The 25,262-nt window shown below is 60.1% G+C and overlaps 1 protein-coding gene across 1 annotated transcript; it reads right to left on the reverse strand.

The window, feature by feature from the left end:
- Positions 1 to 2,197: 2,197 nt before the first annotated feature.
- LOC136312696 (ATP-binding cassette sub-family C member 12-like) lies at positions 2,198 to 24,162 on the reverse strand. Its single transcript, XM_066242446.1, has 11 exons — positions 24,044 to 24,162; positions 22,708 to 22,863; positions 17,742 to 17,889; positions 16,992 to 17,225; positions 15,431 to 15,604; positions 14,918 to 15,065; positions 11,800 to 11,948; positions 8,991 to 9,098; positions 6,713 to 6,988; positions 4,976 to 5,047; positions 2,198 to 2,326 (listed from the first exon to the last, which is right to left on the reverse strand). The coding sequence occupies exons 1-11, from the start codon at positions 24,160 to 24,162 to the stop codon at positions 2,198 to 2,200; spliced, it is 1,713 nt and encodes a 570-aa protein (XP_066098543.1).
- Between the last annotated feature and the right edge of the window lie 1,100 nt (positions 24,163 to 25,262).

A 25,262-nucleotide genomic window follows, 5' to 3' on the forward strand; every position in this document is an offset into this window, starting at 1 on the left:
GATCGGTCCCCTGAGGCCCCTCCCCCAGCGGGAGCCAGGCGTGCACTCGCACACACGCGCACACGCACTCACTGCACACCTGGGAGAGGGCTGTGTGGGGCAGGGAAACCTGGCTCGTCTCAGGGAGGAGGAGGTCTGCAGCCCCCCGCCCCCTGCATGCGGAGCCTTGTGTGTGGCGCTGTCACGGAGAGAGCTGCCCCCACCCTACTAACATCTCGAGCCCATTCAGGGCATGCCCCATCACTCTCCTCAGTGAGATTGTGCTCCCAAGCCCGCGGGATGGGCTCTGAGCAGGGAGAGCCTCCTGCCTTAGCCCCATCACCCTGGCTCCAGCCCCTTTTCCTGGAGCGGCGAGGCCAGGGGTCCAGAACCCTTCATCTGAGGGGCCCACTGTCCCCTGTCGTCCCCACCCAGGCGCCCTGACCGCAGGCCCACCCAGTCTCTGCTGGAGGAAGGGTGAGTCTGAGTTATTTCCACTGGTTTCCCATCTCCCCTCCACCAATGACCTGGAGCTGAAGGAGGTGCCAGTGTCCACAGAGGGGTCAGTCGCTCCCGGGGAATCTACCCCCTGTTGGGGGAAGCGTCTTTAGCCCAGCTGAGCCTGAAGTTTGGACCAGCAGAGGCCATGCAGACAGAGGGGCGGGCAGGAGGACTCTGGGCACCCAGGAGGACTCGGGTCAGGAGTGTCGCCTGCACACCGGGCTCCTTCTGTGACCTTGCCGGGGGGAGGGCAGCCAGGACACGAGAGGCAGATGTAGGCAGAGGAAGGGACCACGCCCATCCCGTGACCTCAGGGGTCCAGCCAGCCCAGTCACCTGCAGCTGGTGGGTCACCAGGACGACCGTCTTCCCCCTGAGCGCCTTCCTAATGCACTCCTCAAAGATGTGCTTCCCCACGTGGGCGTCCACGGCCGACAGGGGGTCGTCCAGCAGGTAGATCTCGTGGTTGGAGTAGACGGCGCGGGCCAGGCTGATCCTCTGTCTCTGCCCCCCGGAGAGGTTGAGGCCCCGCTCCCCGATCTGCGGACAGGGGCAATGCTACTGCCCGCACGGAGCCCCACCGGCCACCCTGCCGTCCGTGGGGAGCAGATGCCTCCTGGTGCCCCTCAGGACTCCCCTGCGGGCCCGTCATCGCCACACCCCAGTCCTCAGCCCACACAGGGACCCCTGGCAGCCCCAGACGCCCGGGGGAGTGGAAGACCCACTTCCGCTCAGGGGGCCTGGTGAGCAGCGGCCACGGGGAAAAGCTCTCCCCACTGGGCTCGCCGCCCCAGCTGCACATCCCACTGGGAGGGCGTCGTGGCGACCGCTCACACGGCCAGTGTGGAGCGGAGGGCCCAGGGGGGGTGGACAGGCCACAGGAGGGGAAATGGCGAGGAGCAGATGGACACGCTCCATCCTGGGACAGGCCTCCCAGGGGCAGTGTTTGGAGGTGACCCGCAGGCTCCTGGGCCTGGCAGGGACACGAGGCAGAAAGGGGCCCTTGCGGCTTCAGCCAAAGTCCAGCCCTTGGGCTTTCGTTTCAGAGGGCGGAGCCTGCCCTCGGGGTGAGGAACTCTTCCCTGAGGTGCCAGGCAGGAGCTCGGAAGTGGCCCCGGGAGTGGCCACACTGACCCAGCACCCCTGGAGCCGCCATGACCTCCACTGTGGTGTCCCCAAAGAACAGACCGGGTGGAGAATTTGAGGTGGGGGAACCAGACTGTCCCTCGTCTGGGACCTTCCCGTCCTCCGGGCGTCGGATGTGGATGCAGCGGGGGCTGCCCAGCCTCCGCCCTCCGCCCTCCGCCCTCCGCCCGGGCGGGCAGCTGGCTGGCTCTGCTCACCTCGGTCAGGTCCCCGTAAGGGAGGCTCCTCAGGTCCTCCTGGAGGGCGCAGACACGGACCGTGTGCTGGTACCTGTGGTCGGGGAGGAGAGGTTAGCGCGGCGGGGAGACCCGGCCGTTGTCGCTGTCCTGGGCTGCACCCAGAGACGTGGCTGTCGCTGTGGGCCGAGGTGAGGGGTCCTTGATGTCCAAGGGCAGCTTCCCCCACCTGACACAGAGCTGACTCCGGTGGCCCCTGTGCTCACAGCGTCCCCGCCATGCAGGAGGAGGAGGTCGGCGCGTGTGACACCCCTCAGCACCCGTGACCCCTCGAGGGCACCAGCTTCTGCAGGGGAGGGTCCCAGATGGGAAAGCCTCTTGCTCCCAACGCTCGCTTTACCTTTGGGGGTCGTACTGCGCTCCGAACAGGATGTTCTCCCTCACGCTGCCGTGGAAGATCCACGCCTGCTGGGACACGTAGGCCAGAGTCCCACTGACCGCCACCACGCCGTGCTGCAGCTGCATCTGGAGACGAAGCCAGAGAACCCTCAGGCGCTCACCTCACGAACTTCTCCTCCCCGGGGGCCTCTGAACGCCCGCACCCCTTATCGGGTGCACCGTCACACTCTGAAGGTGCACGCAGGGACCGGTGTGTCTCGTCCAGAGGCTGCAGAGCCCAGCTGTGCAGACCGAGGGTCTCAACGGCGCACATCTGCAGGGGGCCAGGCAGGAACGGGTTCCGCTGCTGGCCGGAGAGCACAGGCCAACCCATCGCAGGAGCCCCCTCTCCCTCCTCAGCCAGGCCGCAGGGGCGGCCAGCAGCAGGGCTGGGAGCGGGGCCCTGGCACATCCCCTGCGGGCAGCGGAGTTCGTCCTGTGTAAGGACACCGGCCTGGCGTAGCCGCAGTTCCTCATTTTTCTCCAAGGGGAGCGAAAAGTCTCATGTCATGTGGAAATTTCAGACTTTTAAAACACTGAGCCATCCAACTAAAACACACACGTGGGCTCCCATCTGTGACCCTGAGCGTGCAGTTCACTGCGGACGGCCACACCGAGGGCGTCAGCTGTCGGGACGGGAGGGGAGGCGGCCATGGGCTTAAGGCTGACGCTCGTCTGGCAGTGGCAATGTGTCGGGGACAGGGAAGGAGAGTCGTCATAATGGTCAAGGGATGTGACACCGTGTCCCCTCAGGAATGGTCCACGGTTAAGCTTGGAGGTGGCAAGAATAGAAACGGCTGGCGTGAACTGTGTACGCCAGGCACTGTGTTACACGCACAGAACACGCTGACCTCACGAGCGGCACCGGGAACCGTGCTGCCATCACCCATTACCCACGCCACCTCCTTTAACCCTCACTACAGCCCTCCTCACTGTCCTTGTACAGGCGGAAGCCCAGGCTCAGAGAGGTGATACTCGAGGGGAAACAGTGAGCCCGAGGCTGAGACGGGGTAGACTTCGGCAGTCTGGGGCCCACTGGCTTGACCACCCTGCCGCCCTACTGAGCACAGTGAGGGGGGCCAGGGTGAGCGCCCCCAGACAGCTTCTCATTCGTGTGGGTGAGATGCCCTGGCAACTCGGAGGCCCGTGAACACCGCCGGGCTCGGCCGTCTCCCTGGGGCCGCACAGCAGGAGGTGCGGACAGGAGACAAGACCCCGGTTCCCCCCTCTTCCAACCGGGAGCTCTGCAGGGGAGCTGGCTGCGCGTTGCCACTGTGGCTCATACGCACACGCAGCCCCTTGCCGAGGAAGGCTTGGCGGGGCAGCTGCCCTGGGCAGACGCTGGCGGTGTGGACACGGACGTGGGAAAAACACATCCAAAGTCTTCGTGAGCCGCAGGCTCCTGGGTTCTGCCCTGCGAAGCTGCCCCACTGGCCTTTCTACTCAGGACAGCTTGTGTCAGGAGGAAACCATGGATTTAATGACCCGTCTCCTCCTTCGACCAAGATGGAGCTCTGGGCAAGGGAGCAGTCACCGCGTAACACGCGTCCTCGGAGGCAGACCCAAGAGTCTGGAGAGCTTAGCCCCCGTCTGACCGAGGGCGCGGAGCTGCCCAGCACGTGGACCTCCTGGACACAGTCGCCAAGCCCACTGTCTGCACGGAGCCCACACGCGGGCGGGGACCCTGTCCCGGTCGTGAATGTCCAGCACGTGGACCCCCTGGACACAGTCGCCAAGCCCACTGTCTGCACGGAGCCCACACGCGGGCGGGGACCCTGTCCCGGTCGTGAATGTCCAGCACATCGACCCCCTGGACACAGTCGCCAAGCCCACTGTCTGCACGGAGCCCACACGCGGGCGGGGACCCTGTCTCGGTCGTGAATGTCCAGCACGTGGCCCCCCTGGACACAGTCGCCAAGCCCACTGTCTGCACGGAGCCCACACGCGGGCGGGGACCCTGTCCCGGTCGTGAATGTCCAGCACGTTGACCCCCTGGACACAGTCGCCAAGCCCACTGTCTGCACGGAGCCCACACGCGGGCGGGGACCCTGTCCCGGTCGTGAATGTCCAGCACATCAACCCCCTGGACACAGTCGCCAAGCCCACTGTCTGCACGGAGCCCACACGCGGGCGGGGACCCTGTCCCGGTCGTGAATGTCCAGCACATCGACCCCCTGGACACAGTCGCCAAGCCCACTGTCTGCACGGAGCCCACACGCGGGCGGGGACCCTGTCACGGTCGTGAATGTCCAGCACGTGGACCCCCTGGACACAGTCGCCAAGCCCACTGTCTGCACGGAGCCCACACGCGGGCGGGGACCCTGTCCCGGTCGTGAATGTCCAGCACGTTGACCTCCTGGACACAGTCGCCAAGCCCACTGTCTGCACGGAGCCCACACGCGGGCGGGGACCCTGTCATGGTCGTGAATGTCCAGCACATCGACCCCCTGGACACAGTCGCCAAGCCCACTGTCTGCACGGAGCCCACACGCGGGCGGGGACCCTGTCCCGGTCGTGAATGTCCAGCACGTGGACCCCCTGGACACAGTCGCCAAGCCCACTGTCTGCACGGAGCCCACACGCGGGCGGGGACCCTGTCCCGGTCGTGAATGTCCAGCACGTTGACCCCCTGGACACAGTCGCCAAGCCCACTGTCTGCACGGAGCCCACACGCGGGCGGGGACCCTGTCACGGTCCTGAATGTCCCGCCCTCTCAGCGCTGCCCGCACGCCGTACCTGTCCCAGAAGAGCCGCCAGGAGAGAGCTCTTCCCGCTGCCAACGTTCCCGCAGATCCCCAGGACCTTGCCCTGCCAGAGGGACAGAGAAAGACACAGTCGTCCTCCCTGTCCGTACAGGGTCTTGGGAGCAAGGGGTCACTGCTGCCCTAGGAGGTGCGGTGCCACGTCACAGCCCAGCCCCAGCCCAGACGCACAGCCTGGAGGACGCAGGACCCCGGTGTCGGGTAAGCGCGTCCCGCTGGGCCTGGCGGCGGGGCGCTGGAGGGCTCGGAGAATCCCGGTGTGCCCCCCACCCCGCCCCCCCAGCGTGTGCAGCAGCCTCGCGCTGGCCTGGGACGCACAGGCCCTGGGCGCGAGGCTGTCCTGCGCCGGCTCCCGGAAAGCAGGTCTACGGGGTGAACAGCGAGTTGGGGACAGAACGTAAGACGAGTGGGTGACGTGCAGGGTTCGTCAGGCGCCTGCCGTGGAGACAGACGGGAAGGGGCGGCAGAGGCCCTCCTGCCAGGGCACACTCTCAGCGAGGCCTCGCAGACTCACGCCCCGAGTCAGGGAGCTGAGTGGAAGCGGCTTGTTTAGGAGGGGGCCGTCCTGGCTCTCCTTAGGTCGGCTCCCGCGGGAGGCGAGGGGTCAGTCCTGCTGGGAGACGGAGCCCAGTGCTCCCCCGGCGGCGGCGGAGGGAGTCGGGGCCAACGCCCAGCTCCGTGTTGGCGAGCCGCCCCCCGGCTGTGTGATGTGTCACTTTGTGGGTGATGGGGAGAGCCCTCGGGCCCCGAGGCAGGTCTGGCCATCAGAAGGTGGCCAGAGCCCTTGGGTGGGTCCCCGACTGCACCTGCACAGGTGATGTTTGAGTCAGACTGGAAGAAGGCGAGGGGGGCGACGCTGTCCCCAGCTGTGCCTGGCACCCCAGAGTAAACAGGACCCTGCCCTGCTGCGGGGCTCCCACAGGGGAGGTGGCTCAGGTGGGAGGGTAAGCACTCGGCACAGGGTAATGCCAAGCCCGCCACAGCAACACCAGCTCTGCCATCCCGGGAGCCCCGCTGCCCTGTTCTCAGGGCACGAGCCCACACGGTCCCTAAGCAGAGCTCGCCTGGACTCTGGTCTTCATCCTGGGAGGGGGGCGCGGCGACAGAGACAGACCCCGGCTGGCCTCCTTCACTGGGCTGCTTGTCGACCGCAGTTTGCTTTTAACGAGGGCGGCCCTGGGTGGTGGATACGGGCCGGGCACCTGGGCCGCGGGCACCCTGAGAGGGAAGCCCTCCTCCGGCACTAACTAGCGTGGGACTCGGGCGAGTCCTCAGCTTCCTGTGCCTTCGGCTCCTCAGCCGTGAGACTGGGCTGGCGCTCGCACCTGCCCCGTTGGGGTGCTGGGGCGGTTAAGTGGCCCACTGGGGACCTGCGCGTGAGGGCAGCTACTGCTACCCGTCCTAGTCCTCCGACGTAAAACTGAGAATGAGTCTAAAAACGTCCACGAAAGCCCGTCGGGCTGAGCCTCAGCCGCCTCAGGGGACGGTCCCTTCGACACTGGCGTGGGCGGCACAGGCCTGGCGTGGGGCCGGAAGACTGGCACCAAGACAGCCACCTCCTCCTCTCGGCGCAGAGAGGGCGTCTGCGTGGTTCAGGTGCCCGGTTTTACAGTTCGGGAAGGAAACAGCCGCCTAGAGACACCGCGCCACCGTGTTCCAGCCCCCACCCACCCTGAAGGGCGCGAGGCCAGCCGGCAGAGCCCAGACCCACCTTTCTCACCACGAAGCTGATGTCCTGCAGAACCACCTTGGGGCGGCCTGGGTGCGCCTCGGGGCCAGCGGCCCCCTGGGCGGACGGGCTCACACCGTAGGCCTCTGACCTCTGGTGCCCGGGAAGGTGCCTCCTCTGGTGCTCTGTTCCCTGGACATCGCTAATCCTCCTGGCTTCCTGCTCCCAGGTCAAGGTGGCGTTTGCTAAAAGCAAGACGGTGTCTGGGCCTTCTGGCTGGGTGACGTAAGATGGGGAGCTTTTAGCTACGAGAATTTTCTAAGATTAAAGAAACAAGATTAACTGGGTAGACGCTGTCCGTTTGCAAGTCACCCCAATATACCTTTTAATGACCCCCGCATTACAGTCTTGGCGGCTCTACCGAGGACATCCCGGGGAGGGTCTCTGAGGCTGTTCCCCCAGGAGCGCCTGCTGCAGGAACAGCCCCCCGGCCGTGATGGTCACCCCCATGGGGAATGCTAACCCCAGCGACACCCCCCCCCCCGTGCCCAGGACACCGCCTCTGGGGGGTGGGTTCATGGCCCGGCACTGGTGCCTATGAAACCGTGGGCACATGCCCGGTCTCTGCTGGGCCCTCTTCCTGGGTCCCCACTCGGCTCAGTTCAGCAAAGTGTGCCAAGTGCCTACTCGGCACTGGATTCTGGGGTAAACGGCAGACACGCAAATATGGAAAGGCACAGTTCCTGTCCTTGAGGAGATGACAGTGGGGGGGGGGACGTGACAGGTCATTTCCGTAGTAGGGAGAAGGCGGAGACAGGACTCCAGGGCCCCCACCCTGGAGGCCCGTGCTGTGCAGGCAGAGACAAGGGTGGGCGGAGAGGAGGAGAGCTTCCTGCTGCAGGGCATGAGCGGTGTTGTGGCTGGTGAGGGCGTGGCTGGTGAGGGCGTGGCTGGTGAGGGCGTGGCTGGTGGGGGCGCGGCTGGTGGGGGCGCGGCTGGTGGGGGCGCGGCTGGTGGTGAGACCAGCCCTTCAGGGTCACTGAGGCCCAGAGCTCAGGGCAGGAAGGGGACAGGAGATGAGGTAGAGATGTAGCTGAGGACCGCTGGTGGGAGGCTCAGCCTCAGCCCCGGAGGGGACAGGGATTCAAGCATCGCTAGCAGGTGCAAGAAAATCAGTGGTCAGACCAATGTTTAACAGCTCTCGGTGCTGAATGCAGTCCGAGGCTGGGGAGGGCAGTGTGGAAAGGCAGTGTGGAAAGGTCCGTGAGTTGCTGTGATGGTTCAGAGGGGGAGGGAGGCGCTGGATGAAGGCGGTGGCCAGAGGGGCAGAGCGGAGCTTGCTGAGTTAAACAGCGTTGCTCCTCTAGTCTGAGATATCTGGTCTCATGACACGCACCACAAACCTGAGGGTGGCAGCGAGTCTTGTCTTTTGTCCAAAAAGTGAGAATTCATCAGCATACCTTCTAACCAGTCTTACCCACGGTGCCTTTTAAAACTGGGGGGATACAGTGATCAGGGGAGGAGTCGCCAGGGCTCTCGGTGGGTTAGAGGTGGGTGGTAAGAGGGAAGGGGGACGGAGACCGGAGATGTTTCCGGTCACTTCCAGACTCCTGGCTCGAGTGAGTAGGACCTCTCGGCCAGTTCACAGCTATGTGGGCACACTGCCCTCTTGTCTGCAACGCCCTCTCCTTCCCTGTCGCCTCCACCTCTGTCGGCCCTTCGTGCGCGTCACTTCTGTCCTCACTGCGCACAGCGCATGCGGGGTACCCGGCCCTACACTAGAGCGGAGGCTCATGGGAGTCAAGACTGTTGTCCTTGTGTTTGCATTCCCCGCGGTGCCTGTAGTCCACAAGAAGTGCCAGCACGGCTCTGTTGAGCAGGTGCACAAGTAAAGTGACTCGATAGTGTGGACGTAGGGTGCCCCCCCCCGTCACTCTCACTGACACGCCCTTATAGGACACACCCAACCGGCAATGGGGGAGGGGGGCGGCTCAATGCAGCCTCCCCCCCCCCCCCCGCTCTTGGAACAATGTAACATGAACGGCGTGGATAAAGGGCACAGGGTCAGAAAGTCCTCTTTCTGTGCAGGGACTTCGTCTCACTTCTCCCAAAGGTGCGGACAGGCCACCTAGAGCACGCCGGCGGGGCCCCCTCCACGCACATCTATCCACCCAGCTCTGCGTGGAGAGGGCCTTCTCCCGACGCCCACCCAGCCGCTGTCCCGCCCTCCAGGGAGCTGACCCAGCATCCCGGTATCTGGGAGCTTCCCCTCCCGAAACCGCGCGACCTCTCCTCCCTGCTCACCCAGCGTGGGCCATACCTTCATTCTCCGCAGGGCGACGCTGCCCTCGGCCGCCGCTTTGACCGAGAAAGGCAAGATGGCGATGGAGAACCTCATCACGTTAAACATGGCGATCACGCTGAAGGCCTGGAGCGGACGGGGGGGGGGGGGGAGTGAGAGAGAGAGAGGGAGAGAGAGAGAGAGAGAAGGAGAAGGGTTGGGATGGGGTGTTGCCCCGGCTTGAGCCGTGCCCCCCCCCCACAGGGACCACCCTGACCGAGAGGAGACAGACGGTGGCCCAGTGGGACCTTCAGAGGACATTTCTTTTCAATTCCTGGCTCCGAGGTCGTAGGCTGGCAAGTTTGGGAGAGCAACACTTTGATATATGTTGTTTTTAGATTTTCACCAAAGTGGTGGGAAAGGCACCCCCCCCCCCAACCCTATCTCTGTCAATCCAGAGAGGATAAGGCCCAAGGACAGGTTCTGAGTGAATGCATTGGGAAGTCTGGCCACACGCCATTCGTACTGGCCCAGCCGGTCACTTAGAACCCTGGACCGGTTTCCAAGGCCGTTCCCTTCTCTTTGTTGCTTCGGAAGCGTCCAACCCTGGCAGCCTGAGCACCCTTCCCCGCCCCAAGGACGAAGGCAGGAGCTCCTCAGAAGGACCTGCTTGGCTTGGGCTGGCTTCGGAGAATGACCTCTGGCCCTCCGGCCCCAGGGTCTGGCCTCCACGCTGCCTGCCCCCACACCAGGGACAAATTGGAAAGGGCCTTTGTTCCCCTGCCACTGCCGCCAGACATGGCCGCCCCTCCTCACTGGGGCCTTGCTCCCTGAGCCCAGCCGGGCGTGGGGGGGGTGTTGTCTGTGTCACACGGACTCCATGAGGACAGGTGTCCTCGCTCGGGTGGTACACCAGGGGCTCACAGTCTCATCCCTCAGATTTCATTTCTCATCGGTCCAGCTTGTCATTAGCAGCATCCTCCTCAGCACCCACTTAAAAAGTAAATAACACAACCTCCGTTGACAAACCTGCTGGTCCCGCCTGCTGTCGACTGAGCCCCGTGGACAGGGCCCCTGGACTCCAGCTAATCCTAGTTAGTCCAGTGACGTGCCTTCCCTTCCTCACATCTGGTCCTAAATCCACCCCCAGAGAGCGTTGGGCGCCCGCAGGCCCCGAAGTGCCGTCCTGGCTCAGGAGACACGAGCCTTGGGCGACAGACAGCACTGAGCTGCCTGGTGGGACCGGGCGCCTCGGGACTGACCCACAGACGGCCCCACAGAGAGAGGACCGTAGACACGGGAGCCTTGCGTTCAGGGCACCGGGTCTTGGTCTAGCTTTCTTCTTAATCATCGTTTCAGAAAATAGTAACGACGCGTGTTCCGTTTGGTTTCAGAGTAACTTGTTTGGTGTGTTGCTGACGGGGAAATTGCTTGTTTGTTTGTTTGTTTGTTTGGGAATCGGAGACCATTGCCATAATGGGTAGTGTTTGTTCAGGCCAGTCGGGTCCATGGCTCAGGTCAGGCCCTAGACTGTGTGAGCGTGAACTGGATCAGAGAGCCCCAGGAAATAAAATCAGCTCGCAGAGAAGCACGGGGCAGTGCCTGGACGCACGTCCGCTGGTGCCCCCTCCAGAGCTCCCCCTCCCTCCCCTGTGAGCCCCCTGGACTCTTCCTTCTCTTTCTCTCCTTTCCATTGTCTCCCTTCTCTGGACTTCCCTAGCCCCTTGCCCTTCAGACAATGGGTTTAATATTTCAGCTGTTTGTGTATTTCTCTGGGGGCCGTTTTCCCTCCGGCTCAGAGTGTCTGTGCCTTTGAAGGCACAGATCCCTTTAAAGTTCCCCTGGGCATCTGGCCTTCGTCTCCTGTCCCTCCTCCGAGGCCCTGGCCTGAGGAGCACCCGGCCGAGGAGGGCGCACCTGTGTATACCTGAAAGAACCCCTCCAGTCCTCACCGCTATAGGGACTTTATGGTCTGTAAACGGGGCAACTCTGTCCAGAGATCGTAAAGTCAAGGCAAGAGAACTTTGGTGATTTGCTGTAAGTCTGGCCGTGACCCCACACCGCTTGTCCCGGGAGCTACAACCCCGCCCGCCCGGAGGACCCCCACGAACCACAGTGTGCCCGAATCAATGTGGATAAGACAGTCTCCTGTCTGCGTCTGTAAGACGGTCAAGCCCTAGACATGAACCCCGGGTGTGGCCCCCAGAACGGAGGACAGGTAAAGCAGAGGCTAGAGCAGGCTCCCCTCGGGACCACCCGTTGCCTCATGGGAGGGTTGGCAACGTGCCCGCGCCCGGTGCAAGTTCAGACCTTAGCGGTCGCCAAGTGCAGGTAGATCCCAACCGGACGTTCAGTTGCCTGGGCGATCAGTTAGGATTCCTTCACCGGGAGAGGCAGAAACCCCTCCCCCACCCCAGTGAGACACCACGTCACACCTCCCAGGGTGGCTGTAACTAAAACCAGAGACAGGAATGTAACTGCGGGGGAGGCCGTGGAGGAGTCGGCACCCTTGTCCACGCACGCTGGTGGGGATCTAGAATGGTGCACCGCCACCGTAGGAAACAATGTGGCAGTTGCTCGTCTGGTTTCATTGTTGTTTTCCAAACGTGAGATTGTGTTGCAACATTAACGGGGACCCCAGCCCTGCCTAAGACCAGAGGCGTCGCTGTGAGTCTCCGCCAACGCACTCGTGTGGGAAAGCCTGGGTGCGGTGCAGTTCTGACGCAGCTGGGCCCGCCCTGACTGCGCGGTCCGGTCCAGGGCAAGCAGAGGGGGGGAGGAGCTGCCCCCGGCACCTGCAGGAGTCGGGGAGCACGAGAGGCCGGCACGGTGCGCACGGTGCTCTTACCACCGGGGCAGTGAGCTGGCGGCGCAGGAGGATGTGGCCGCTGAAGGTCAGCACGATGGCGATGGTGGACGCGATGGGGGCCAGGGCCGAGTTCCCACTTTGGACAAATCCAGCTTTTTCCAGTAATCTCCTCTCCTGCCTCCTTATGTCTGCAAAACAGGAGAAAGAGCACGGCCGTCTCACTCCGCGCTTCAGGCCCCTGCCCGGCTGGCCGGCCGGCACACGTGGTAAGGATTCAGCACGGCCGTCTCGCTCCGCACGTCAGGCCCCTGCCCAGCTGGCCGGCCGGCACACGTGGTAAGGATTCCTGCCGTGATGTCTGGACGGGAGGCAGCACAGAAAGCCTGGGCACAGGGCCAGCCACCCCGGGAGCTCCGTGCCCGCGGCTCCCAGCTGGCGGGTTTCCAAGGTCACCTCCAGTCCTGACTCTCTGTGGGTCGGGAGTCACACGCTCAGACACCTGCAGGGCCCAGGCAGGTGATGTCATGAAGGGAGTGGGCAGAGGGGAAGCGTGGGGAGGGGGCCCGAATGGGCGCCGTGGGTCTCAGTGTGAGGGGCCGGCAGCCTCAGGCCACCAGAGCTTCCACGGTCCCCGAGGCTGAGATGGGGACGCGGGTAAGACCTCCCCCTGCTTTTAAATGTCAGGAACGCACCGGAAAGGGTTAGTCAATGCCATCGGGGCCACACAAGCCCCGTGTCCCAGGAGCAGCTACAGACCGCAAGGGCATCACTCCGGTTCGCGGGCCCTGCGGGGACCCGTGACTGTGCACTGCTCCCAGGTTCGGGCCCTCAGTCAACTCCATGCCCCCGCGAAAGGCGCACCGCGCACGCCATTCATACTGAGCGCCCCCAGCACGTGGGCGCGCGCCAGGTGCCCGGCCGAACCCTGCGCAGGGCCCCGCCCTTAGATCACCCTCCCCACCGTGTGACTGACGAGGGAGAGGATGCCGTTGTGCCGTTTGGGCAGGACAGGAATGTCTTCGCCGGGGCCCAGACCTCTGCTGTCCTCCTGCCTCTGTCCTCAAGAAGACCCGGCCACCTCCCTGCCCCGAGCTCTCACCCTCGTGTCCCGGCAGCCAGGCCTTGGCTCCTACCTGGGGGCTCCCCCAGCTCCATATGCGTCCAGATCCTTGATGTCCTCAGAGCCCAGCTGACCTGCCCCCTCTGCCCTTGGCTTTGCCTGACCCCTCCTGCCCGGGGTGCCCACCCTGCGGGGGTGTCTCGTGGTTTCCCTTGTGCACATCACCCATGTGAGCCTGCAACTGGTTCACGTGTCCCCTCAGTGAGCACACTGTCATCTGAAGCCTCCCCGATGCCCAGGGCGGGGCTCGGTGCTGGGAGCATAGGGGTAGGCAGGTCTCAGCTCCCGTCCAGAGGGGGCGCTAGACAGTAAGCGGCTACCCAAGGTAATTAAGGCTGTGTTGGGTGATAGGAAAGAAATGAACAGGGTGACGCGATTAAGAGGGAGTGGTGGGGACTGTGGCCAAGAAGGCCTCTTAGTGTCAGTGACCCCAGGAGGAGACCCCAAGTCAAGGCAAAGTCATCATGAACAGCTGGCAGAGGACATTCTAGGCCAGGGGTCTCAAACTCGCGGCCCGCCGAACAATTTTGTGCGGCCCGCAGACTAATCCACGGGCTTACTTAATTTTATCCAAAATATTTGAACTTCGTGGATTAGTCTGCAGGCCGCACAAAATTGTTCGGCGGGCCGCATGCGGCCCATGGGCCGCGAGTTTGAGACCCCTGTTCTAGGCGGTCCTGAGGTGCGAGGGAGTGTGGGTGTTGTTCTGTAGCTGCCCAGAGGGTTCTCATGGCCTGCGCAGGGTCCCCCAGGGCTAGGGGAAGATGAGAGACGGTCAGCGAGGAGCCGGGTTGTAGCGCATCTAACAGGCCGTGGGAAGGAATTTGGAGTTTGTTCTGAAGTCCTAGCTTTGAGCCATCTGAGAGTAGTGAGAGGCCACTAAGGACTTTCCAGCAGGGGAGGGGGGGGGCGGGAGGGGCCTGGCTGACATTTTAAAAGGTCAGGTTGCGCCTGGAAGCCCTTGCTGTCGTCAGGGGGAGGCTGTTGGCTTAGACTAGGGTGGGGTGAGGCAGAGAGAGGCAGACAGGTCCCAGGGGTGTCCTGCAGGGGAAGCCAGCACACTTACAGCTGTGTTTGAGCTCAGTTAGCTCACCCTCTGTCTTAAACGCAAGTGGGACCCCTCTGCTGAGACTGGGTGTGCCCCTTGTGGCCTGGCCCATGTTTATTAACGTCCACTGAGTTGTGTGTCATTGAACTAAGTCCAATGGGACCACATGTGTTCAAATCAAATCAGTTATGCTGAAGTGAGTTTGATGTGTGAGGACATATTTCTGGGTTCTCAAAGAGGGTCCCGTGGGGCGACCGGCGGCCCAGCCTGGGACGGTTCCTTCGGCGAGCTTGGAAGCAGGTCTCCCGGAGCCGCTGCCTGAGACCCAGCCAGCCAGCCTCGGGCCCAATTACATGCTGGTCTAGAAGTGTAATTGTGGACCTGGGGAGTCAATTGTAACAGTGGTTCAGATCATTAACCGGCCAACTACCTGAGTCTCTGCTGGCAATTATGTAAATGCTCCTGCAATTAGATTTGCATTTATATCTGATTGAAATGGTTTTAGTATCATCTTTAGAGAGAGTAGCTATATCTCTGTGTCCTCATATCCGCGTGAGGAATGTCACGCCCGTGGGTCACCCAATGGCGATGAGGCTTCTACAGGCCTGGAGGGGATTTATGGGTGAGAGTGTGTGAGAGAGTGTGTGTGTGTGTGTGTGTAGGCATCTTCAAAGTCAAGGAGATCGCTGAGTCAGCCCTTCTCCAGCTTGCAGTGCGTCCGGGGGTATTTTTGTAGAAGGTAACTAACTGGTCAGCACCGGCAGCCACATGCCCCAGCACAGGCTAAAGCATATGGTGCTCAGCTGCCGAACCCCTGCGTTCATCAGAGCAGATGCCTGTTCTGGTTACAAAGATCTCCCTAGGCCTCTGCAAAGTCTACAGGGCCCCTCGGGCTGGGGGGCGCCCTCCGCCCCCTCCTGGAACCTGAGAACCCCTGAGAAGAGCCCACGCCGCAGGGTACGCCCTTGTTTGGGCCGCTGCGCCCCTACCTCGGATGGTCTTGGTGAAGGATTTCTCCCAGGCGTACATTTTGATCAGCTTGATGCAGGTCACAAACTCGTTCATGGTCTGAACCCGCTTGTCCGTCACCGAGACAGCTGATCTGCGGAAAGCTGAATTGAGCTTCGCCATGAACACCTGAAACCAAGGCACGTAGACCGTGTCTGGGGACAGGTCCGGAGCTGCCATCGTCCCGAGTCCCCGGGATCGGGGCCGGCCTGCGGGGGCGGGGGGCAGGGGGGGGGGGAGGCTGTCCTGAGACCTGGCCGACCTGGAGAAGCACGCTGTGCCTCCCTCCCTGGGACAGACACATTCAAGTGTTTCTGTTTTGTTTTGTTTTGTTTTAAAACGACACTGTGCCCGGGAAGAGAGCACATCTGGGGTGCCCAGCGGGCACAGGCTCCAGCGGGCACACCCCGGGAGAGACGCCTGTGCCCGGGTCCGCGACGGCGCGTGTGAAACGCAAGCGTGAGGCAGTGCCAACTGCAGCGGCCGGCCGTTACCTGGATGGGGATGAATATGACGTACACGGATATCCCGATGAGAGCCGTGGGCCCCAGAATGAAAAAGGCGTACACCGCACAGACAGCCATGAGGACGGGGATGGTGGCTGGCAAGGGACAAAACAAGGCAGCTTCAAACAAGGAATAGCTATCACTCGACAGAATGTTGAGCACCTGGGAAGAAAGCACAGGGGTTCAGGCAGGGGGGAAGGTCAGCAGACGTCTTGGCCCCTGGGGACTCCGCAGGGGCCGAGGGACGCGAGGACAGAGGAGAGGCACAGCCTTACAGGGGACGGGGCCGTCACGGGGCCGACATGATGAGTTTTGTGGGTCTCATTCTGGTCAGTCTTTCAGAACCGAGATTGCCAAGGAAGAAAGACGCAAAGAAGAACATGCCCACTGCAGAGCATGCCCGGGAGACGCCCTCATTTGAGGCATGAACCTACTTGGTTGAGGGGGGCCATGTGCCCCGCTAGCAGACGGCCTTCCGCAGCCGCCTCTGTGGGAGGAGGGCAGCCATGTGACCGTGTGAAGGGCAGTGAGACATACAAGTGCCAGGTGGGACTTTGGGGGCACATTCCTAAAGGGCGTTAACTCCACTCAGAGGCCACACCCCTGCAGTCCTTCTCTGCTCCCTCCGACCGGCCCTCTGAAACGTGGCTGTGTGCCTGCGTCCCCAGCACCCACCCCGAACCGTTCCGGGAGCCATGTGCTGCTAGCATAGGGAGGAAGAAGGATCCGGAAGCCTCCACACCAGCCCCGGGTCGCTTGACCTCCTCCAGACCCTCTTCAGACAGAGTGACGGAAATTTGTTGCATTCAGCCCATGGGTGTGCAGGGCTCTCTGATCCGTGCAGTAACAGAATCTAATCTTAACCGATACACGGTGCTGTGAGCCCACCTCACACGGCCTGGGGTCCCCTGGACGAGGGGGGTTTTCTTGTGTGAATGGCGAGGATTGTAGTGCCAAGGATTAAGGGCTTATGGAAACCTCAACCCTGGGCCCTGGCCGGAGGGTTTGGTGGGCAGAGCATCGTCCTGGTGCACGGGGGTCGCAGGTTTAATCCCTGATCAGGGATCATACGAGGAGCAGCCAATGAGCGCACAACGGAGAGGAACGACGAGTTGATGCTGCTTCCCTCCCGCCCCCAACCAATGGAAGGTTTTTAAATGAAAATAAGAAAGAGAATGTCAACTCGGAAGCAGCAGGCATGGTCTTTATGTGACTTTGATGGCCCACACACCACGCCGACGGGATCGCCAGATCGGCCAGTTGATTCTATCGCGTGACTTGGTGTGCTCTCCGTGTCCTCGCTGACCACCAGAGGGACGGGACGGGTCACCGCAGAGCCCAGGTGGAACCGGGAAGACCTCCCACTCTCTCGGCTTGCACGGGGCCCTCCTGTCCCTGACGCCTCCGGTGCTGTGAGTCCCCACCCCCTCCCCCAGCGGGGACACTGGCAGACCAAAGGGGGCAGGCGCTGTGTGTCCGGGAAGCCCACCTGACACACAGAAATCTCAGGTTGTCGTTTTCTGACCGGACTCCTCCCGGACCAGCTTACCTCGCCAACAGAGATGTGCGTTAGAGTCTTGAAGGACATCAGCTTCTCGAACACCAGGGTGGAGACGGCCACCTTCAGCCGGATCGCCGTGCGGTAATTGATGGCCCAGGCCAGGGCCCAGAAGACGACCTTGGTGAACTCGGTGGCGAAAAGGGCTGCGCACAGGCCGACGCCAGCCCAGAGGTCCCTGGAGGTGCTCTCGGTGTGCCGGAGGATTTGGTGGATGAGGACCGTCTGGAAAACAGCGCAGGGGGCGGGGAGGGGAGAGGAGAGGGCGCTGGGGCTCGGGCTCGGGTCGGCGCCCCCGAGAGTGCCCGCGAGCTGGGGACGAGGCAGCCTCTTCCGTTAACTTCGGGGCCCACTGCTGTGCTTAGCGAGGATTTGCTCTATGCTGGGGCTCGGGCTCGGGTCGGCGCCCCCGAGAGTGCCCGCGAGCTGGGGACGAGGCAGCCTCTTCCGTTAACTTCGGGGCCCACCGCTGTGCTTGGCGAGGATTTGCTCTATGCTGGGGCTCGGGCTCAGGTCGGCGCCCCCGAGATGCCCGCGAGCGGGGGGACGAGGCAGCCTCTTCCGTTAACTTCGGGGCCCACCGCTGTGCTTAGCGAGGATTTGCTCTGTGAAAACTCGCCCCCAAGGGGCTCAGGGATAATGACAATGTACTGAACCCACCAGCTCGGAGACGGGAATGACGGCACCCTCTGTCTGTCTGGGGACCCGGAGACAGGGCAGGAGGAGGCCGCCGCCACTCACCGGCCCTATGGCGGCCATGACGACGCACAGGATGTTGGCTACAATGTCCATCAGCACACGGGTCCTCTGGAACGCCCAGACCACTCTGCCCAGAGAGGCCCTCTCGGGGCCCACCCTTTCCACCTCCTCGTCCCAAAGGGTCCGAAACCTGCGAGGAAAGAGGAGGGAGAAAGGAAGAGACCCGCTTCCCACTTGCCGTCCTAAGCCATGCCGGTGGGCCAGCCTCGCAAGGGGGCTTCCCACGGCCCCCACCCGGGCAGGGGCGGCCTCAGCCAGGCAGCACAACTCTCCGCCGTCCTCTATGGGGCGGATGGCACACAGGGGAGGGGGTGGGGGGGGAGGGAAGCTGGTGCCTGGCGTCTGCGGACTCTCCTGGCTTCCATTTCCCCTCCCGCTGCCCATCTCTGGGACAGACCAGTGCTGATGAGAGACAGAGGCAACGGAGCAATTAAGAGAAAAGTCTTCTCCAGGCAGCCGAGCTTGTCCACGTCGGAGCCTGGGAAGGAGGGCGGGGAGCAAGGGGGAGGGCAGACAGGACGCTGTGAGGGCCAGACTCCCGGGGAGGACTCAGATTCCAGCCCCTCTGCAGAGGGAGCTACTGAAGGCTCTTAAGCTGACGTGAAACGAAGATGCTGTATATTAGAAAAAAAGAAAGAAGAAAGGAGGGAGGGGTGGAAGGAGAGAAGGAGGGAGGAAGGGGAGGAGGGAGGGAGGGAGGGAAGGAAGGAAGGAAGGAAGGAAGGAAGGAAGGAAGGAAGGAAGGGGAGAGAGTGGAAGGAAGGAAAGAGGAAGGAAGGGAGGGAGGGAGGGAGGAAGGAAGGAAGGAAGGAAGGAAAGAGAGTGGAAGGAAGGAAGGGAGGGAGGGAGGAAGGAAGGAAGGGGAGAGAGTGCAAGGAAGGAAAGAGGAAGGAAGGGAGGGAGGAAGGGAAGGAAGGAAGGAAAGAGAGAGGAAGGAAGGAAGGAAAGAGAGAGGAAGGAAGGAAGGAAATGTTGGGAGCCGATCCACTAATGCTGGCTAACTAGGTCACAGCAGGAGAAGATCCACAACTGCTGGTTGACAAAGTCACAGCAAAAGAAGATAGAGTCACCGCAGTAAGACCAACAGCTGCGGGTTGACAAAGTCACCGCAAGGAAAGGCACAATGACACTTCCCCCTTTAATCTTTTGAATTAATCTGGCCTTATATTCCCCCCTTTTCTGGGTGTGTGCTATTATTTATGGCACAGGGATAATAGTACCGTGCTTTCCCTGTAGATTTGTAGTAATTTCTTTGGAAATGAGACAGAAGGTGTAAGTTCCACAGAAAAGCCTGTAAGCCCCTTGAACTGGGCTCATAAACATAAGAGGCTGGCCATGATATCCCTCATAAAGGGTTAAGTTTGTAGGAGAATTTCTTCTTATTAATCATGTTAGAAAGAATATAGTTAGAACTTAGCTAGTATATGAATATAGTAAATAAATAAAGTTTAACTAGACATTAGAATCTTAGGTAAAGTGTAGTGGAGTGGCCTGTTGTGTGGCCTTGGATAGGAGTGCAGCTGGCTAGTAAAGAATGTTTTGTTAAAAGACTTGTTTTGTCACTGAAGGCAGTTGCTGGGCTTTTCTCAGTAAAACATTCTCATGAGATTTTTGTATTTTCCAAGAATAGGAGAGGTATGTGGTGGGATTCATAGCAGCAATAGCAACTAATGCCTTCTGATATTATGTTGCTACTAGCTATCTTGCAGGTGCACTCTATGTATCTCTAAGTAAAAATTACTCTTTATACTATGTCAGTTTCTTAACAGCAAGCCTTTTGTAGTCTTGTGAGAAAAGAATTAGGACACTACATGAACTCAAGGCTATTTGCCTGAGCAAGCGGTGGTCCTCTGCTAGTCCTTGATGATTTCGTCTGCTATCTCTTTCTGTGTCCTTGACTCACAACAAGAGTAAAATAGAGTTATTAATTAGTACTAATCTTTTAGAAGTTTGTACCAATATTATTATTACTATTGTATAACTGTACTTTGAATAACTTACCACCTGACTTGTAGCTTATAGATATGAATTAACTGTTATCTGGAAATATGTAACCATAGTGAAACTAAAACAATGATGTATTCAAAATACCATGTGACTGTAACTCAGTGTGTATGCATAAAAAGTAATGTTAGACCAGCCATTGAGAGAGATGCCTGGCAGTAAATGCTAACTAGAGAATAAAGAGAAAGAAAAGAATTCGGCTCTCTCACTCGATTTTCGCCGACGCCGTCTCCTCCTGTGGGACCCCTGGATCCTCCCCCCGGGGCTGGACCCCGGCAAGGAAAGAGAGGAAGGAAGGAAGGAAGGAAAGAGAGAGGAAGGAAGGAAGGAAGGAAGGAGAGAGGAAGGAAAGGAAGGAAGGAAGGAAGGAAGGAAGGAGAGGAAGGAAGGAAGGAGAGAGGAAGGAAGGAGAGAGGAAGGAAGGAAGGAAGGAAAGAGAGAGGAAGGAAGGAAGGAAAGAGAGAGGAAGGAAGGAAGGAAGGAAAGAGAGGAAGGAAGGAAGGAAGGAAGGAAGGAAGGAAGGAAGGAAGGAAGGAGAGAGGAAGGAAGGAAGGAAGGAAAGAGAGGAAGGAAGGAAGGAAAGAGAGAGGAAGGAAGGAAGGAAGGAAAGAGAGAGGAAGGAAGGAAGGAAGGAGAGAGGAAGGAAGGAAGGAAGGAGAGAGGAAGGAAGGAAGGAAGGAGAGGAAGGAAGGAGAGAGAAAGGAAGGAAGGAAGGAGAGAGGAAGGAAGGAAGGAAGGAAAGAGAGAGGAAGGAAGGAAGGAAAGAGAGAGGAAGGAAGGAAGGAAGGAAAGAGAGGAAGGAAGGAAGGAAGGAAGGAAGGAAGGAAGGAAGGAAGGAGAGAGGAAGGAAGGAAGGAAGGAAAGAGAGGAAGGAAGGAAGGAAGGAAGGAAGGAGAGAGGAAGGAAGGAAGGAAGGAAAGAGAGGAAGGAAGGAAGGAAGGAGAGAGGAAGGAAGGAAGGAAGGAGAGAGAAAGGAAGGAAGGAAGGAGAGAGGAAGGAAGGAAGGAGAGAGGAAGGAAGGAAGGAAGGAAAGAGAGAGGAAGGAAGGGAGGAAGGAAAGAGAGAGGGAGGGAGGGAGGGAGGGAGGAAACCATGCTGGCTGCTGGGAGACCACAGATTCCGGGGAAGCAAAGTGAAAAGCAGGACGACCCCAGTAATCAGCTCGGCGTCCAGGGCAGACAGACCCTGACACTGGATGGACGGTGAACGGGTTTAGGGAAAGATGGACGGAAAGGAACAACAGGACCTACTGGTGATGGGGTGTGAGTGCAAAGGGAGGAGGGACCAAGGACCCATTCTCTGGTGTGGCTACTGTGTGCCTGGAGCTGGCAGGGAGGGGAGAGGAGGTGGGGGAGCCAGGGAGACCCTGTCGGGGGGCACGGAGTGCTGAGCGCAGCTTCAGATGGAAGACCCCGTGCAGCCTGAGCAGGCGGTGGTGCAGTGGAGAGAGTGTCAGACTGGGATGCGGAAAGACCCAGGTTCAAGACCCCGAGGTCGCCAGCTTGAGTGCGGGCTCATCTGGTTTGAGCAAAAAGCTCACCAGCTTGGTTGGACCCAAGGTCACTGGCTCAAGCAAGGGGTTACTTGGTCTGCTGAAGGCCCGTGGTCAAGGCACATATGAGAAAGCAATCAATGAACAACTAAGGTGTCGCAAGGAAAAACTGATGATTGATGTTTCTCATCTCTCCCTGTTCCTGTCTGACTCTCTCTGTCCCTGTAAAAAAAAAAAAAAAAAAAGGCCCCGTGCAGCCGCCTCCTTGGATGAGGGTGTGCAAACTCAGAGCCTGGGAAAGACCTGCACGAGCTCGTGTCTGGTGTGTAAGCCTCGGAGTGGGCAAGGTCACCCAGGACAGGACACAGCCCGGGAGACGGGAGGGTCTGAGTCGGTGTGGGAACGTGGACAGAGTACTGGCCAGGGCGGCAGGAAGCGCAGCACAGACCGGCCGGCCCAGCCCCGTCCTCGGGAGCCGGTGCTTCCCTGTGGACTGCAGGTTTGGGAAACAACCGGACTGAAATGTCTGCAGGGCACACGGGAGGGGGGGAAGCAGGAGTGTAGAGGTCACGGCAGGACCACCAGGAAAACGGCCAGCCCTGAGGCGGCACCCCAGGCCCGCGGCCCAAGGGGAGGGAGGTTCCGGAAACCGCAGACGCAGAGAGAGGGCTTTGAGAACTTCCCCACCGTTTACGCATCTCGGTCCATCAGAACCTCCAAGTTCAGTGCGGCTAGAAAGAGTGACGTTGGGGTCTTTGTGCTGACAGGGGAAAAATCTGTCGGCCCTTACACTGCGCTGGCTCTGTTGAAACGACAGACAGACACAGCCCGGGCGAGGGGAGGAAGGAAACGAGGTCTTGACCCGCAGACGGGGGCAGCAGGCCCACACAGTTAGCCACGCCGACGTGCGGGCGTGGGCCGGGGTGGGGCACAGCCGCTTCCAGGGCTTAAAATTCCATTGCTTTCACATTTCTGTGAAGACCAAGATTGAGGTCCAACCAGTGAATCCGATGTTTTTACAAGTCAAAATTGTCAAGTCCTGGAGCATCACAGGTTCAGCCTGAACCTCTTCTGTGGTGTAAAAGCCCACCCACGGGTTTTAAAGGGAAACGCAGCTGATGCCCACAGCTGTGGGCAGCAGCCCAGGTGGGGGCCGGCCAGCACAGAGCAGAGGGACCTCGTGTCCTGAGGCGGAGTCCTCACACCAGGGGACACCCCTGCCAGATGGCGCGGGGCCTCAGGCGGGGCCCCCGGTCATCCTGCCTTCCCACCCGCTCTCCCCAGTCCTCACCTCCCCAGACACTGGACCGAGGTCACTCAGCCCCGTCCACGTCTCAGCCACTGAGAAGGGCCACCAGGGCCCTAGCTGTCAGTGTCCACACCGGGGAAATGGGAGCACACTCACTGGCCCCCGGCCCCCTTTCCCCAGGTGACCCAGGTGCATCCTGGTACCTTTTGGCGTTGGCGTCGGATGAGTCGTACGGGGACAGTGGGGGCAGAGTGCCCACGGTCAGCGTGTGCTTGTAGCCTCTGACCATCACTGGTGTGAGCCAGGAGAACGTGGCGAAGGAGAGCAGTCCCGCGTCGTCCACGGGGTTGGACGCCAGCCTGAGACAGACGAGACAAGCGGTTCCAGGACGTGGCGCTCTCGCACGCCGTCCCTGGCTCATGTTCTTTACGGTGACAGCCGCAGCCACGCTCAGGGTCTGTGACTCGCACCCCACGCTCCTTCGTGCAGCCGCGTGATCCGACCAACCCACGTGGCTTGTGAGAGCCAGTGGTTAAATTTTCAGGAATTTCACGAGTCAGTCGTTAAAAGTAGACAATGTTAAAAATTAAATAACATACATTTGAATAGATTATCTCAAAGACAATAAGTACTCAAAAATCGTCACTTCCTAATTATTTTATTAGGTGTTATTACTGTGGTATCTGAGCTCTTTGGACTATGTAAGTCTGTCGTGTCTGTGTGGAGCCAACACCACAGGTGATAGGGCACTGCTGAGAGTCTCCTTAGGGATGAACTGACTGTTGTCTCCCTTTCACCCAAGGACAGGAGACATCAAGGAGTGAAGGGTTGATCAGTGAATAATGGTGGATGGATGGATACAGACAGATGGATAGATGGATGGATGGATGGATGGTGGATGGGAAATGGATGGATGGATGGATGGATGGAGGATGGATAGAGGATGGAGAATGGATGGAGGATGGAGAATGGATGAATGGGTGGGATGGAGGATGGATGGATGGAGAATGGATGGATGGATGGATGGATGGATGGAGGATGGATGGATGGATGGAGGATGGAGGATGGATGGATGGATGGATGATGGATGGATGGATGATGGATGGATGATGGATGGATGGGTGGATGGGATGGATGGATGATGGATGGATGGGTGGATGGGATGGATGGATGGATGGATGGATGGCGGATGGAGAATGGATGGATGGGATGGAGGATGGATGGATGGGTGGATGGGATGGATGGATGGATGGATGATGGATGGATGGGTGGATGGGATGGATGGATGGATGGATGGATGGATGGCGGATGGAGAATGGATGGATGGATGGGATGGAGGATGGATGGATGGGTGAATGGGATGGATGGATGAATGGACGGATGGAGGATGGAGAATGGATGGATGGGTGGATGGGATGGATGGATAGATGGACGGATGGATGGACGGATGGAAAGATAAAGGACGAGCGTAGGAAGCACAGCATGGGGAGCGGGCAGTGCTCTGACCTGGCCTTCCCTCCAGCCCTCCTTCCGGCTTACCTTGCACGGGGTCTCACCGGGATCATGGTTTTCAGGCTGGGGTCGTATCTCTCCACAAAGGTTCTCCGACAGCCTCGCTGGTCCAGGTCGGAGATGAGGTAAGGGTCTTCCCCCACCATCCTGACGGCAGTCTGGAGCCCTGGGCTCTGGGCCTCGGGACACTTTCACTCTGCAGTAGAGAGATGGGAAGGTTCACCGAGAGACGAGGACACCCTGGGAGAGAGCCAGGCAGCCCCTGCTCCAGCCCGGCCAGCTCCCTAACTCCAGCCCCTCAGACATGGCTTCACCCCAGCCTTCCACATTCAGGGGGGAGTGTGGCCAGAAGCCCCCCCCCACTCCACGCTGCAGGTTCCTCATTAGCGAAGACATTCTTTCCCCCTCTCTCTCATGGGATCAGCTCCTCTTTCTGTCGGGACCATGACCAGTGTGAGTCCCAGTCTGACAAGAGAGCCCCAAGAAGGAGGGTTTGCTGATCCAGTGTGACTAGAGAGACATTTGTCACACATACACACGCACACGCATGCACACATGCACGCACACACGTGCACACGCACGCACACACACACGTTTTCCTTCCCAGTTCTCTCAGCTGCCCAGGAGCTTCTGCGTCCACATTCCCTGTTCCAACCCCAGGGTCCGAGCTCCCACGAGCCACCCCTCAGGGCCGGGCACATCTGGACAGGCCCACATTATCCCCACTTCTGTGACCACTGCCCCCGAGGACACCCCTCAGCCCCGTGGAGAGGACACCAGAGCACCCGCCTGCCTGTGCACCCATCGCCCCAGCCTCCCGTCACCCAGACCCGAAGGACAGACACCAGTCCCTGAAAGTTCTCCTCGTCCCGGAACCTTCCTGCTGTCTGTTCTTGCCCTCAGGTTCCAAGACGTCCTCTCCCCGTAGTCTACAGATAAATTCTCCTATTTTACCTAAACTACCTCGAATTGGTTTCTGTCACTTGCAATCAGAGCCCTCACTGTTATGTATGGCAGGGAATTCTCTCTGGAAGTTCTCATAACTAGGAACATCAAATAAACCAATTCCCATCAAGGCTTTCATGGCTGACAGACCTACGGCCTGTCGGTGTTTGGAAATGTCCTCAGACGCCAGTTTGTATAAGCTCCTCGTACAGAAAAGGGGACAGGCATCGAGAGAGGAGAAGGGACTCACTCGAGTGTGTGCTCAGGGCTGACGTCGGCGTCCTGGCCGAATAAGACGCCT

The sequence above is a fragment of the Saccopteryx bilineata genome, chromosome 9, assembly GCF_036850765.1.
Source record: "Saccopteryx bilineata isolate mSacBil1 chromosome 9, mSacBil1_pri_phased_curated, whole genome shotgun sequence".
In the NCBI taxonomy this organism is placed as follows: domain Eukaryota; kingdom Metazoa; phylum Chordata; class Mammalia; order Chiroptera; family Emballonuridae; genus Saccopteryx; species Saccopteryx bilineata.

What these genes read in the sequence shown, in the direction of transcription:
- LOC136312696 (XM_066242446.1), bottom strand. Translation starts at nt 24,162, where the DNA reads ATGGTGGGGGAAGACCCTTACCTCATCTCCGACCTGGACCAGCGAGGC. An exon ending in TCATATTCATCCCCATCCAG is followed by an intron (nt 15,066 to 15,430) that starts GTAACGGCCGGC and finishes CCTTGGTTTCAG; the next exon opens with GTGTTCATGGCGAAGCTCAA. An exon ending in TCGCCCTGCGGAGAATGAAG is followed by an intron (nt 6,989 to 8,990) that starts GTATGGCCCACG and finishes CTTTAATCTTAG; the next exon opens with AAAATTCTCGTAGCTAAAAG.